General features: G+C 36.5%; 1 protein-coding gene across 2 annotated transcripts in view; it reads left to right on the plus strand.

Annotated features, from left to right (window-relative positions):
- FAM135B (family with sequence similarity 135 member B) overlaps positions 1 to 16,840 on the plus strand; it is a 441,077-nt gene that overhangs the window by 199,293 nt on the left and 224,944 nt on the right. For both annotated transcript variants that reach the window (XM_072602991.1, XM_072602990.1), the window contains exon 3: positions 7,374 to 7,453. In XM_072602991.1, coding sequence (XP_072459092.1) covers positions 7,374 to 7,453 — 80 coding nt within the window. The remainder of the gene's footprint in view (positions 1 to 7,373; positions 7,454 to 16,840) is intronic.

Here is a 16,840-nt window from a genome sequence, read left to right on the forward strand (position 1 = left end):
TGTGAGAATTAAGTTCAAATGGTCAGGTCTGGGCAGGGCCGCCTCTCAGGCTCAGTTCCCTTAGGGGGTTTATGTACAGACCTTCCACAATGGATCCAGGCTCCCGCCCGCTTGGGGAGCCCCTGTCTGCAACCACCTCTCAGCTTCTATCTCCCGGGGGGGGCCGAGCCATGGGGGCACCCCACTGCCCTCTCGACCTGCCAAAGAGACTCTCTCACCGACCCCCGTCACCTCTGGGTGGAGGGGCTTGTGCCGCCGCTGGAGATCCCATTCCTGAAGCCTGCTCGGATCTGTACCTCTTGGCGGCCGAGGCAGGTCTGGGCTGGGCTCTGCGTCTGCAGCGCAACGGACCTTTTGCGAGAGGTTTGCAGGTCCTTCTGTGGGTGGAGAGACCCGCTTGGCCGCTGGAGATCCCGTCCCCGTAGCCCACTCGGATCTTTTCCTCACGGTGTCGCGGCCGCTGCAGGGCTGCACTCAGCTCCCAGTCCCGGCGCCCAGTCCGCAGTGCGAAGGACCCCCGCGAGAGGTTTGCAGGTCTCTCTGGAACAGAAATCTCCCTCGCTCCAATATTCCGTGGCCTCTGGGTTCAGAATTCACCGATCCCCTCTAGCCGTTCTGTGGGTTGTGGGTTCAGAGCTATGTGTATGTGTGTCTTTCTACTCTGCCATCTTGGCTCTGCCCCCCTAATTCACTTTTAAAAAATATATACCCAGAACATAATGCCATGTCTGGCACACAGTAGGGCTCTAACAAATTTTTTGTTGATAAACTGGTGGTGAGCAGTAGAGCCACATATTTTCAGACATGGTCCATGATTTGGTTGGATTTTCTTGTCTGGGCATATTCATTACAAGGAAGTATTCTATTGTTGAAGAGCATTTGATCATTGAAAAGTATCAATAATATTAAAAGAAACATCAGTGAACATTTTAAAAAGAACAAGAGTGGTTTTAAGCAATAAAACATTTTGTGAAACTGAATTAGTATATATTTATTGAAAATACCATAAAAACAAACGAGCGAACATACAAAGAAACAATATCAACTCTAATGGACTTTACTTATAATGGAGTTATTGCATTCACTACAAATATGATACAGATAGAATGTTTTAAATAAGAAAGAGACTTAAGATAAAATTCTTTGTAAGAACAGTAAAGATAGGAGACTCATTAATTTCTGCATTTGAATATCCAATATTTATAACAGTACCCGGCACATAATAACCACTTTGTAAATGCTTATAAAAGGGAAAAAGGAGGGGCACAAGTAACTATTAAAGACCTACTCTGTGCCAGGCTCTGTGATGACTGCTTTATAAATATTTTTCTCATTTGAGTGAATGAAACCATTTGAGGAATGAGATCACTTTTAGCTGGTGGGGGTGAAGGAGAGGATATAGGAAGATTTTGATAAATAGATGGTTCATGATTTTAGCTTTGAAAGAAGACTAAGATTTATTTACAAAAATGAAGTGGAACTTTTTATCCCAGACATGAGAAATGCCTTATGCAAATCTACACAGACAGATGAGCATTACATGTAGTCCGAGAACACTTGATAGTCTTGTTTCACTGTAATGTAGTGCATAAAAGATGCATATAATGTGTGCTTATTGTTTAGAGACTAATTGTGGAGGGTCTTAAATGTCAAGCTTTAGGAATTTCTATTTTATTATCCAGTTAGTAGGAAGTCGCTGAAAATTTGGAGGCAGGAGAGTGACAAAAGCACATTAAAATACTTTAAGAAAAACAATTAAACTATATGAAATATGTTGGTAGATTACTTAATAATGGCAATGATCATAATGATAAAAACAGTGCACTAAAATCTCAACCAATTACTGATGTCATAATTGAGATAGCTATGAGAAAATAAGAGAATGCTAGCCAATATGATAATACAGCTGGGGCTCTATGTGCTATGAGAGTGACCTGGTATTGTTAGGAATCTTGAAATTCTGGCTGGTTGGATTCTGGTGATGTGAATGATTGGATTAGCACCCTCCCCAGTGTGATAGAACCACACCTGTAAATCTAAGAAATAGATGGGAGCATAGAGTTTCTTGGCCCCACCAAGAAATGTGGATCAGTCTGACACAGAGAGGAACAGAATAAGTGTTTTTGTGCCACAAGAATGCAAAATACATAAGTACAAATATGCATGATTTTATTACGTGCCAGCGATACATCATAATTACAGTGGAAATAGATTTTAGTACTTATAGGCAAGGACACCATACTACTGTTTTATTTTTGTCAATTATGTCATCAGTGGCAAGTTATACAATAATTCTGCAGATCATTTTAGGACAATCAGAAATATATTTATTTCTATACCAAAATGAGAAGAAATGAGAGTAGAAATTGAGTAATTATTTATATCTGAGAGTAGAAAGCTAAAGAATTTGAAAGAATTGATTACCTTTACTTAACATGGACCCCAGAACTACCACCAAAAGTGAAAGAGAGATAGAGACTGGGCTTGTCATGTCATTGCTATAGGGAATTCTCTGGTGAGGAAATGTCCCAGACTAATGAAGGTCATCATTTTCTCTGTAACTTATAGGCTTTAGAGGGTTGTCTAGAGTAGAGATGTCAAACCTTTGAATCTATAAACAGACACACATATATTTCACTACTTGAACATAAGATCCTTAAGACAGGAGAAGCTTGAGAAAGCTATTGAAGACCTGTGAAAAAAGATAGGAAGATTATACCAGTGTCTGGCTGGTACATTGGTCAGTCAGTCTATAAACATTTATTCAATGTCTACTATGTGCCAGGTGCTGTGCTAAGTCCCTGGGAATACAAATAAGGGCAAATAAATCAATTCTTGCTCTCAAGAATCTTGAAGTAAAAAACTTGAAAGTCATATTCCCCTATTAAAGAAACCAATAGGAAACATGCAGAAAGGATCTAAAAACATATAAAATAAATAGAAAATTTATATGTATGTGTATATATACAATTTATACACACATATAAACCATGTCTATCTATATACATACACATGCGCATATATTTCTATATACCATATGCCCATAATTTATACATATGTGTAAACATGCATATACATACATATATCTACAAAAACTATGTACATATATATTTATATACATGTTGTTCTATATCTATCCATATATATATTTAATATATACAGGCAAAGAAGCAGCAGAAAAGAAACTATGAGAAGAATAAAGAAAGGTTGAATTTATGAAATAGGTCAAAAGTGAGTTTGAGGAATGGAAAAGTATTAAAATTAGGGATATATGGAAGAGGATTGTTATATTTTTGAATTCTGCGATCTTTAGGTATGGCTGTTACTCCCCTCAAGGTTGGAGTCCATAGTGATTACTCTTCAATAACTGTTAGAGATATTGTGGCAGCTCTTCACATGGGAAACTCAAATGTTTCAAGAATATTTAAGCCCGCAATGAAACAAGACCACTCTTACCAAAATGCAAACCAAATTGTGGTTAATATTTTTTAATCAAGAAGTGATAAATTATTTCTATAAAAACAACTCAATCTTCATAAAATCAATAAAGGCTTTAAGAGAGACCTGGCATTTGGAGGAATTGATAGTGATTCTTCTACATTGTGGTGTAAAGTTGGAACAACATCAAGAAGATCGATTTGAAGCGAATAAACAACTAAACAAAGAAAAAAACTGCTAACCCTTGAGTATTAAGGAAAAAAAAAAATGCTTGTCATAGGCAAAACAATAGAAAGACCAGAGCCATGAAGATTGGACAAAAGATAACTTTCATTGACTGAAACTCAATTTTTCTATCAATTCTATATCAAAACCATTATTTGAAGAATCCCATGTGAGCCTATAAGATATAAGTATCTTCAACAGACAGTAAAATGTTCACCCTTAAAAATGTTTTACTTTTAGTTTGAATTCTAATGTAAATGATACTTATACCCATTGAGGAAAGGTTAAAAAAATGTATTAGTTGTCAGATGAGAATGAATTTAAAATAAAAGAACATCAGTGACGCTGAGAGAAACTGAATATAGTAAGGTATCTCCTTACTGGACAAAAGTTATAAAGATCTTCCAGATAGTGGTTACTGGAGGTACAGGGGATTGCAGTAGTGTCAAGGTGGAAGATGACTGGAATGAATGACTACAGTTAAAAAAAAATAGTATTTTCAGCATATTTTAACACGTTCACAAGCCATGGGTGTGGAACTGAGTCAAAGGCTTTGCAGTAAACAGTGAATAAATGTAGTGGCTTGAAGGTTTGGACCTTGGATGACTAAGCTTGCTCCAAAATTATAGAAGTAGAGAAATGTAGATAAAACAATGTAACATAGTCTTGGACACACCTTGTTTCATGTTATTTGTGTCATATGTTTTGTCCAAGAGATAGAGATCTACAGGCTCTTGTGGCCTGGGAACTCACTTGATTTTAACCCTTGAAAAAATAGACTACTTAAAAATATGTATGTGTATATATAATATGCTTAATATTCAGTCATAAAGATATAGTTTCATAATGAAGATTTAGGGTATAGTTATCAAAATCTTGTGTATTCATTGACAAATTTGATAAAACAAGTAGGCTCAGCCAAAAAAGATATATATTAAGTCTAAAAAAGTATATTGTATAAATCAGCGTGTTATTACTGTATGTGTTCTATTTTATTTACATACTACTCCATTATCAAAAGGTGAGAATTACAGGAATAAATTAATGTGTTTTCCAGTTCCATGTTTCTGCATTTTATACAGAACATTCACAGATTCTATCACCCAAAATCTATAAATAATTATGAGAAAGCATAATAGTTATTGCTGAGGAGCAAAATGAAAGTGATAAATAATATCAACCTTGTAAAGATCCACTGATTATTGATTCAAAAAGGATTTATAAAGCTGCCTGAAAATACCATGACATTTTCACTGCCTTTATTAATGATTCCAAAGTATTTGACTCAGTTCCACACTCATCTTGTTCTATTAATTCAAACATATAAAACATATTCAAGTATAGTGAGAAGAATTGAGTATGTGATGTCCATATGGAAAAATGTTCGATATCAAGGATAATTGGTTTTTAATAGTGTTTCCTAGGGATACCCATTATGGTTCTTCCTAGCTTGAAATCCATAATTTTTCCTAAATAAAATAAGGCAATTAAAAAGGATTTATTAATTGCTTACTATATGCACTCTGCAAAATCTAGAAATATAGTACACAAGTCACATAATTCTTTCCCTTAAGGAGCTTGTATTCTATTAGAGGGAGACAACATATAGAAAATAGTAGTGTCCAGAGAAGAATGTTTTAACTTGGAAAGTCAAAGGGTTCACGAGTAACACAGGAGGGTGTGGAATACATACATACATATGTGTGTGTATATATATATATAATAGATAGATAGATAGATAGATAGATAGATAGATAGATAGATAGATAGATAGATAGATAGATATAGTGGAAGGCCAAAGAATGACTAAAAGAGAAAGAATATGAAACAAATTGGGACTTGCTAGATAAAGTTGCCCCAAGTCCAGAGTTCTAAATCTAGAGGTATATTGGAAAGATCTCTTTTGTAGTAGCAGGTCAGAAAATGGATAGGGTAAAAGTGCATGGTGAAGTTTGTGGTCAGATAGGTCTAGTGATATCTCATCAAGTAGGATAACCGGGTTCTAGTTCTAAACTTTGACCTTGTCATAGTTTCTTTGAGGTCCAAATGGAAAGTATAATACCAGTAACATTGTCTGATCAGAAGGAAGCTAGAATGAAAGAACATCAGTGGTCTGAGGGAAATTGGATATAGTAAGTATCACCAATAAGGCCAACCTGGACAGAAGTTCCACAGATCCTCGAGATAGAGGTTACTGGAAATTTAGGGTATAGCAATAGTATCTAGGTGGAAGATGACTGGAATGAATGACTAGAGCTAAACAATAGTATTTTCAGCATATTTTAACACATTAACTAGCCATGGGTGTGGAACTGAGTCAAAGGCTTTGCAGTAAGCAATAAATAAATGTTATGGCTTGAAAGTTTTGAGCTTGGATGACTAAGTTCAACAGAAATGGATGCTGTCAACAGAAACAGGAAAGTTTTTGAAAGAGACAATGAATTCAATTGAATTTGAAAGGCCAGTGGGATAATAATATATATACACATATACACACACATATATATATACATTATATATACATATGCATACACAAACATATATATGTATACATACATGTATGTGTATAAATATATATACACATATACATACATACATACACACACACACACACACACACACACACACACACATATATATATATATATATATATATATATGTATCCAGCAGGCAGTTGAAATGTGTAACTTAAACTTACGGTTCAACATATAGATTTATTCTAATCACGTGAGAGAATAAGATAAGAGATTATGCTGGCAAATGTTTAACAACCATGTCTACAGTAAGACATACTTTTAGGTTTAATCTTCATTATTAACATTTTTTCTCTCTTATGTCTAGACAATTATCAAAACACTAACTCAAGTCATGATTTGTGGCCCTTGCCAATTTCTGTGGCACATGTGTTCACACTGAAACTTTCATGATACCCTCAGTCTGTAAAAGATGGCTCTAGCACATCCCTGTATATAATCATCATGGGAGTGAATGAGACCAACAAGAAAGAGAGAGAGGAAAACAAAGCAGAAAAATGGACCTTGAGAAACACCTGAATATAAATTTAGGATGGGAAAGGAGCAAGTCTCCTAGCAAAGGAGATTATTAATTGAGACAGATAAGAGAGCCAGTTGAAAGTAGCATCAAAGAAACTGAGGGAGGAAATATGTCAAGGAGAGGCTGATCCACAGAGTCAGAGGCTGCAGATTGATCAAGGATAAGGATTGAGATAAGGATCGAGAAAAAGCCAACAGATTTTGCAAATAATTTTGCAAACCGCAAAGAGAGTATATTCATTGAAGTCGCAGAAAGAAGCCAGAGAATAGGGTCTTGAGGATTGAAGGAACTGAGGGAATGAAAAATTGGAGGGATAAATTGAGTTGATTCTTTTTAGAATTTTATCAGTGATGTGGTAATCATTAGAAAATCATAGCTGGAGAGGATCAGTTAGATCAAAGGAAACATTTAGCTGGTAGAAGGAGCCACCAGAGAGAAAGAGTGATTAGAAAGTGATTAGAAAGACATGGTGACAATGATGGACATCTTTTATTATTATGTTTATCATATTTAATAGGGCACCTCATTACTTTGATTATAAATGCTAGTGCTAAATGATATCTAAGGGAGGCAAGATTTTGTCCCCCTTTCTTCATAATGAGGAACACAAGTCAGTATCCTCTGACAGCAGACTCTCTTTTTCCCTTGTCCGTAGGCATTACCAAGTCCGAGTTACCTTGAAGGTCCCCTCAAGAATTCCCCACAGGTTGAGTGTCAAGATTGGTGAGCAGACAGGTAAGTTTGGGCATGGAAAGAAAAAGTGATCGCTGGTGACATCCAGGAATGAATGACCAAGATCTAGAGAGAAGGATCATTGTATGAAAGACCAATTGCAGGGTCTTTCAAAAGAGGAAGAATTTGGATATGTCATCAAAAATATGTGCCATGTTGGCACATGGGTTAGATTCACAAAGGTTCCAAAGTGAACCAAGCCTTGAACGTGACTTTTAGCAAAGGATCCATTTTGAATCTCAGAGAAGCATATTGAAGCTGATGTGTTCTTTATTTTTCAAACTGTACCAGGGCAAAGGACTGAAAAAAGAAAAGGTGAGTGGTAGCAAATGTTGCTTATAATTTGGATTTTCCAGGTGGTGCTTTGTTCCACCAAAGGTAGTAAGGTAGTTTACTCACACCCTAAAAGAATAGACAGGAAAGAGGAAAAATGCATGGGGATGGTTTTGCTTTTCAGTTCCTGTGTGGTATTTCTAGTAATCCTTTTCCTGAATATTCATCTATTCTTCTTTAATATTTCAAAATATTTCATCTGGAAATATTCTTTCATGCTTCTTTCACCAATACAGACTTCAAGCCCTCCATGCCTTAAGTGATGGGTTGATAACTTTCTGTGCCTCTCAAAGTTATAACTTCATAATAGTAAGAACAACAATAATGTAAGATAGTCATAGTAATTTTTACATTAAAATATTGACAATATCAATACTCATAACCTCCAAACAATTTGGAATGAAAAACTTTCAAAACGGAAACCTAGGAAAGGAGATCAAAATAAGACAGGAACAGGATTGGAGTAGGGGGAGCATATAATCCCCACTATCCTGTCTGCTTCTGGAATTGTAGAAATACTATCATCTTGCTTATAGGGGAATGACCTTACATCCCAATACTTCTATTCAACTAAAAAAAAGTATTTCTGCACACCTGGGCAAGAGTATGTAAAAATGAATTTTAAAAAGAATATTAATAAGTTAGTTCTATTTCTTTCTGAAAGGAGAAGATAATAAATAATAACATAGATTAATTCTCAACATTAGTAATAGGCACTTATATATTATTTTAAAGATTTCAAAATGCTTTACATATATTCTCTCATTCAGTCTCACAATAACTCTGATATACATGCATGTGTATGTGTGTGTGTGTGTGTGTGTGTGTGTGTGTGTGTGTGTGTGTGTGTATTACCAGTATTATTATTCCCATTTTGCTGATGAGGAAACTGAGGATCAGAGAGGTTAAGTGACTTGCTCATTGTCATACTACTAATATGCCATAACTTTCTTATCACAAACTCTTTGATACTTCTTTCTAACCTTCAATTGCCACTATCCATTGCTTGGCCTGAGCTAGCATAAATTTTGGAAATTCTGGGCAACCTCTGTGTCATGATGTCTTAGGAAAGGACTTAAGTTTAGAATTCCTGCCTATCCATGTAATATATATTTTTTCTAGTAGACCTTACTGCCCCATACAGCTTAATGATTGTCTGTCTGTGTGTCTATCTATCTACCTGTCTATCTATCTGTCTGTCTGTCTGTCTGTCTGTCCATCTGTCTTTCTGTCTGTCTATCTATCATCTATCTATCATCTATCTACACATATATAATATAATTGAATACATATAATTACATGTATATGTATGTGTGTACACACCTAGGAGACATAGTTTGAAGTCTGTATTGGTAAAAGAGATTTCCAGAAGTGATATTTGAAATGTTAAAGAAGAATGGATGGCTATTCAGATAAGGATAAAAAGAATACCATGCTTAGGAATTATGGTAAAGCTATCTCACATATTTTTCCTCCCTTCTAGCTATTCTCTGAGAATGCAGATAGATAGATTGACAGACAGACAGACAGACAGCAGATAGATAGATAGATAGATAGATAGATAGATAGATAGATAGATAGATGGAGGAATGGTTGATAGTTATAAAAGGCCATGATGAAAAAACATATTTCAACCACTTTTATATGGAATATTAGAAAGTATACTGGTATACTAGATGTTAGAGTCAGTAAACGAGTGTAATATTGGAGGTTTTCATTTTTCTCCACTACTAACTTGCTGTGGGAACTTTAAAAAGTTATTTTACCTTTTTAGTATTTAGCTACTTTGTCTATAATAAGAGGAATTTGGATTACATAATGTCATAGATCTTTACTAGCTCTATTATTTTGTGACTCTCAGCATCTCAGTTTCTTTATCTATAAAATGGGGATAATAGAACACATTTCATAGGATTCTTGAAAGGATTGCATTGATGGCAGAGTCATAAGCAGGATGAATGAAGTGAGGTTTTATCTGCGATACAAATATATAGAGAAGTATATTTATGGACTGCTTTCCTTTCCTGGCAGCATGCCTTGACCTTCTGAATTTATGGACCTGCTGCCTCTTCTAGGTCATGGACCTGAACACTGATGTCAAAACCATTGCCTTTCCCCTCTCCCTCCTACCTTTTTCCTTGGATTTCCAGTCCCATTGCTGCATCTCCTATAGATTCTTACTCCATTCTGGCATTTCCCCCCACCACATGTCCTTTTCCTGTTGCCTCTTCTGGTTCCAGATACATTTAAAATGTTTTTGAGGAGGATTATCAGTTGTATTCTGATGGCACAGGACAGGCTTTCTGAGATACAGAATTACCTTCTGTGGTCAGTCCACAAGTCAGCAAACATATATTAAGCACCTATTATGTACTAAGTAGGTGTGTTGATACAAAGGGAGGTTAAAGACCTTCCCAGCTCTCAAGCAACTCAGTGACTATTTTGGGAGATAGATGTAAATAATTATGAAATAACAAGTTATATGCACAATAAGTAGGGAATGATCAATAGAATAAGGGCAGTTGAATTAAGGAAAGTCAGAAAAAGCTTCCTATAAAACATGGGATATTAGCTAGAAATTAAGGGAAGCCAGAGAAGTCAGGAGGCAGAGATAAAGAGGGAGAGCATTACAGGCATGGACCAGTAAAAATTCCAGGTTTGTGGTGTGACTACATTTAACTGAGAGTTGTTCATATGAAAGCCCACAAATAATATAATGAAATCCAACGATGCCATATGCAAGATCCTGAGGCCTTTCTGTATACAAGATGCATTAGAATTGTAAGATTGTAAACTCAGAGTCAGGAAGGTCATTGGAGGCTATTAAGTTTAACTCCATTTTTTCAAATGAGGAAATTGAGGCTAGAAGAGGTTAAGACACTTGTACAGGGACACAAAATGAACAAGTGTCTGAGATACAATTTGAACTTAGGTATTCTTGACTTCAATGATAGTTAGTACTGTACACAATGTACAACCTAGTCTACTACAGTCTATCCTGCTCCCTTCCCTCTCTTTCCCTAGGCACTAGAATAGCTTCTTACAGTTTTGTGTTATGGCTTAAAGTAATGTATTTATGTATAATATGTAATTATGGCAAATGTAATGTATTATCATCTCATAAACCTAATGAACAGAATGTAAAACTATAACTGAGAGTATAGTTGCTGACTGTTGAACTGTGTTCAATTAAACTGAATCTGATTCAGTTACACAGAGAAGCAAGACAACGATGAGTTGACTTGTTAAAAATAAATTAAATGCATCTTCTAAGCTAAATTTCTCAAGCTATATATTTATGATGATTAAATTAATTGAAAATCTGATCAATATTCCAGTTTTATTTACCTGCATAGGCATGGCTAGATATCACTACTCTGAATTCTTTTGTAATTATTTCTTTCAGGGCAATCAGATCACTCTCAGGGATTGAGGTGGCTTGATCCCAACCATATGTCCTTCACAAAAGTCTTTTGATGATGACAGTGAAGATATCTTACATCTGTGTTCCTTTTTAAAGTTTGCAGAGAGCTTTACACTTGATCAGTAAACCTATGAGGTATTGTCCTCATTATTTTGCACATGAAAAAAACTGATACATATATGTATCTATATATCTCTCTATATATTTATGTGTGTGTTCAATGACTCATCCAGGGTCATACAGCTACTAAGTATCTAAAGCAGGATTTGAACCCAAGTCCTCATGATTCCATGTCTAACTCTTTAATATGCCATGATGCCTTTTAAAATTAGAGAATTTTGGCTTTGGAATGGACCTTAAGGAGAATAAATTTCATCCCCTTGTTTTGTAGACAAGGAAAAAGCTCAAAGTGGAAATATGTCTTAGACAAGTTTAAACAGAGAGTTAGTGGCTGTGCTGAGGTTAGAACCTAGGTTTTCTGAAGCCAATTCCCATATCTTCCCCTTACACCATAATACTTTGCCAGATGGCACCTTGTAAGATCATAAATCTTGAGCTGGAATGAATTCACAGATCATTTAGTCCATTTCTCTCATTTTAAGATTAGGAAACTAAAGGCCAGTGAGGCTGTGACTCACTTAAGGACAGAGAGGGAGTGTCATCGTATTGATGACTCAAACTTAGATCCTGTGATTCCAAATCTAATATTCTGCATCTAAATCTAAAATTCTAATATTCCTAAATTCAATGACACCAGCCTTCTTGATAATCCTACCACAAAGCACTCCATCTCTCAGCTCCAGAAATTTTTACTGGCTGTCCTTTTCAGCTTGAATACTCCATTTTATGTCTGCCTCCTGGTTTCCTAGGCTTCGCTCACTCTCAGCTGATATCTAACCTTTACAGGAAATCTTTTAACTTCAGCACTTAGGACAGCACCTGGTACATATTAAATGCTTACTAAATGTTGATTGCCTTTGCACCTTTCCACACCTCAGATTTCTAAAAGCAAATTAAATTTTAAAAATTGCTGTCCTTGTAACTATGTAACTGATCAACTATCCATGCCCATCCATCCTGTCAGACTTTTGTTGGAGGGAGTTTCTATATCAATGAATTCACTGTCCCATTTTAGTACATGCACATCCTAATAATATCTCTGTGATTTAGGTAATATATTGTTAATGAGGATAGGGACTGGAACTCTGATTACTTGGTAAAGGAAACTCTTAGGTGAGTCTCCTATATTTGCATTTCTGCACATTCTCTGAAGTTTATAGTCAGAGAAAGTTGTCTAGAACACTAAGATTATGTGATTTGCACATGCTCACATAGCCAGTATATATCAGCAATAGAACATGAACATAGATCTTCCTGAATCCAAGGCAGGCTCTCTGTCCATTCATAAAGAACATGTGATTTTTTGGCATTATAATTCCCTCATTGTTGTCTGAGACTCAGAGTGCTTAAGTTACATAGTCACACAGCTAGAAAATGTCAGAGATAGGTTTCAAACCTGGGGGTTATAATACACATTGTATCAGGTGAAAGATAAAATAACTGAGAGAAAAAGGGGTTAACGTCATGACTGAAAAAACAAAGTGACCTGCATAAATACCCTCTCCATTGTATGTCATTGCTTTGGTCCTCAGATGATTCACTGATGCTAGAAGTACTCCATATCCTGCTGCTTTGCCTAACCTTTTCCTCTATAATTCTTTGTTTTTTCATAACTTTGCTCATGTGACACCTCAAATTGGAAAGCTTTTCTTGATCTCTCTTGCTGCTAATATCCTTCCAAGAACCTTACATTTATTTTGTCTTTGCTTGTGTATTTTGATCCCTACCACTTAGCACAATGCTTGGCACACAGTAAGTGCTTAATAGTTCTTTTAAAAGAATTACTCATTCATAACATGTATTTTATACTTTTTTGTGTCTATGCTAGCTCCTTTATAAAATTCAAGCTTTGCATCCACAGTCCATATATTCATATTCTATATGGTATATTCATGAGCACATAGTAGGCACTTAAATGCTTGCTGACTGAGATATCTTTGATATATTTACTATTTTCAGCCAATTCTGATGAAGATTGGTCCGAATACCTTATTCAGGTGGATATGTTACTGATGTGTGTTGTCAGTTACTCAGACTTTTCATAAGTGACAAGTCTTAGCATCTCTGTAGGGGGAAAAGGACCCCAGATCAGTGTACACATGACCTATTATAGGATCCAGTTTTGGTGGTGCCTAGTTATTCACTTTTGGCCTCACATCACAGTCCAGAGACTGCAAGTCTCTTGAGTGCTGCTGAGGATTAACTGGTACAGATAATGCGAAAAGATCACTTCCCAGGCTCACTAAGAAGCTATTGTAGCATGTTCCATGTGTGTGGATAAAGCAAGGGATCTGATGTGGGAACTCTAAGGAATGTATCCTTCCTATCTTTATTTCCCCTGTGCTTAGCTGTAGCACCAATGGGATATTCACTGTGCCTATGGTGACCATGAATATCCCAGCACCATTCTGAATCATGAAATACAACAGACTTTCCACACAGAAGACAGAACCAAAACATTTATTTAGACAACATAAAGCCAAATCCCAACACTAGAAAGCCAAATACATCATAGTAACAAAGAAATCTATACACAATAACAATGCAGAGGGCACTAGCTTCCCACAAATCACCTCCCTTAAACAAATCACAAATAAGCTCTCTCACTCACACTAGCCAGCTGCCTGCTTTTCTGTCTCCCTCAACTCTGACTATTCTTTGACCAAACTGCTCCCAGTTCTGCTCCATCCTTCCTATTCCACTCATTCAGCAAGCTCCTCACGCCACATGTGACTTAGGCTTCCATGTTGATTTAAGCAGGTCACATGAGCCTATTAATGAGCAGGGAAGATCTTCCTTTTTAAATTATCATTACATTAACACAGCTCCTGGAACATGGTAGATGTTTAATAACTGTTGATTGTGCGATGGACCCCTTGTCTCTTTATTGTTCAGTGGTAACTCAAGCCTTCATGCTTTACATGGGGAGTGTGTGCATTTTGCCTCTAGCTCAGGAAATCTCCACAATCTGAGGCATTGGTAAAAATAAAAAATAATAGCTAAAAATTATAGAGTGTTTTAAGGTTTTGCTTTATTTGGTTTCATGGATGCGTATGAAAATTTCTAGAAAATTGGCAATCAGGAAGATGATACAATCATGAGCTGTATTATTATGTGATACAGAAAGCAGGCAACACAAAAATATATACACACACTATAGTTATATAAATAGTGGTTTGTCCCTATGTACAAGGAACTCACTCCAGTCCAAGGGTGAGGGAGATGTGTTGGGGTGGGAACATGCTTAAAGTTGAGGTCCAGGTGACAAGATACATACCCTAACAATAGACTTGGTTGAGAATAGGTGATTAATGCCAGGTATAGGTTCAAGTGAAACTCAGGTGGGAGGAATTTTTTTTTTTGGAATCTTAAACTGAAGGGAAGATCTAATGTCTAACTAAAGCTGCAAAAGAATGACTCGAGGTCCCTGCCGCAGGAAGAGTTCAGTTAAAAAGAGTTAACATTGGAAAAATACAAGCTCTTTTTGCCTCTTTGCTTTCATAGGCTCTAAGTGCCTCCATATTGGAGTTGTATTGCAATAACTGTAACATCAAATGATAGAAGTTTTATAATTATCACAGTTTTAAAAAGTATCATTCACATATTATCTGATCCTCAGAATTGTCCTGTGGCATAGGTGTTGATATTATCTTAACTTTACAGATGAGCAAACTGAGGCTGAGATGTTAAATGACTTACCCAAGATCACACAGCTAGTCAGTGTTTGAGGTAGCTTTGAAATTCAGGTCTTCTTGCCACCAACCCCCATTTTCTATCCACTGTGCCACACTCTAAAACAGATGAGTTTGGAGACTTGTTGGGCCCTGCTTTATTTTGCATCTGTGAATATTAAGAGAGAGTTAGGGGAAGTAATTTGAGTTTTCAAGGAGCTAAATTAGATAATCTCCAAAGTTTCTAATTGAGGGTTCTTTTACACTAGAATTCAGTCAGTCAAAGTATTATTATGGAATTAGTGCTAGCTATAACCTTAAAGATGATCTGTTCCAGACTTCTTAACCTTTTGTATATGTCATGGTGAAGTCTATGGACTCCATCTCAGAATAATATTTTAAAATGCATAAAATAAAATATATAGAATTACAAAGGAAACCAACTTCATTGAAGTGTAGTTATTAAAATATGTTTATAAATGTATATATGTGCATATCTCTATATTTATTATCTGTCTATCTTCTATCTGTCTCTCTATCTGTCTATCTCTGTCTCTGTCTCTGTCTCTCTCTCTCTATTTATCCATCCATCCATCCATCCATCCATGTTGATGGATCTTAGGTTAAGGATACTGGTATTATTCTACCCCTTAATTTTACAAGGGAAGCAACTGAATCCCAGAGTAGGGAAGTGACTTTGTCAGTATCTTGACAGTATCTCAAGGAGTTGGGTTTAGAATTTACATAGTTTGCTTTGGATAAAGACCAGTTCAGATGCTTTCTGAATGGTGTTTGGGAGCTCAGCTTGGAGCTTAATGTGTCTGAAAATTATGTCACTGGAAATAATGCTTCCCTAAGAGCCTCCTCCACAGGCATTCTCTTCCCCACTGTGGATTTTTCACTTCCCCTATTTGAAAGAACGGTCATGAGTCAAACCAAACCTGTCCTCATCCCTTTTTCTTTCTCTCCATAAGCCCCCACTGGGGACTCAGTCTTTTGAGCTTCTGTCAGGTCAGGGAAGAAAAGTCAATCATGCTTCTCCCAGGCTGTGTTCTTGAGCCAGGACAATGCTATCTAGTAGAGTGTACTGCCTCCTACTACTTAAGGATTATAAAAATAGCTTTCCATAGGGAAACAGAGGCTTTGCTCCAGTGTTCAAACAGAAAGCATTTGCCTGTTAAGGCTACCTGCCATAAACCTTTTAATACCAAACAAGCATGTGTCAGTCACTGCTCATTGGAGCAAGAAAAGATAACACAGAGAATCACTGGGCAATGTAGAAAAATTGCAGTCATTAGTTTCCATAATGTTTTGAGAGGTAATTTCCATCTCCATTAAGTGGAAACATTTAGTCATTTGGAAGCATAGGGGGCCAGGGTGGAGTGGAGGTGGCTTGGGTTCTGAGAGTTGGAAAAGACATATTTATTTTAAAATTAATATAATCTTATTCCTTTCTCTTCCACTGCCCTGGACCATTAACACCAAATAGGCTTGTTTGCATGGAGGAGTAACAGACAGGTGAAACATTTGCTGTGGAGTTCAGTAATAACCTAAAAGAGACAGAGAGGGGTAGGGCTGTCTGCCACAGTAGGGGTGGAAACATGTAGGGATGAGGAAGGTAAGAGGCTGGGATGGGAAGGAGGGCTGGGATTGTACCTTGTCTGACTCAAAGCCAGAAGGAGAGGGTGCGTACTCTTCCAAGGTTGCCCTGATTCTACCCATATAAAGTAGATAGGGAAGGTAGGATGTAGTAGAAATAACTCCAGATTTGAAATCATGTGTCTTAAGGATCCTCTCTGAGCCTTGATTTCCTCCTCTGAAAAAATGAGAATGACGATGCTT

This window comes from Notamacropus eugenii, chromosome 4, assembly GCF_028372415.1.
Source record: "Notamacropus eugenii isolate mMacEug1 chromosome 4, mMacEug1.pri_v2, whole genome shotgun sequence".
In the NCBI taxonomy this organism is placed as follows: domain Eukaryota; kingdom Metazoa; phylum Chordata; class Mammalia; order Diprotodontia; family Macropodidae; genus Notamacropus; species Notamacropus eugenii.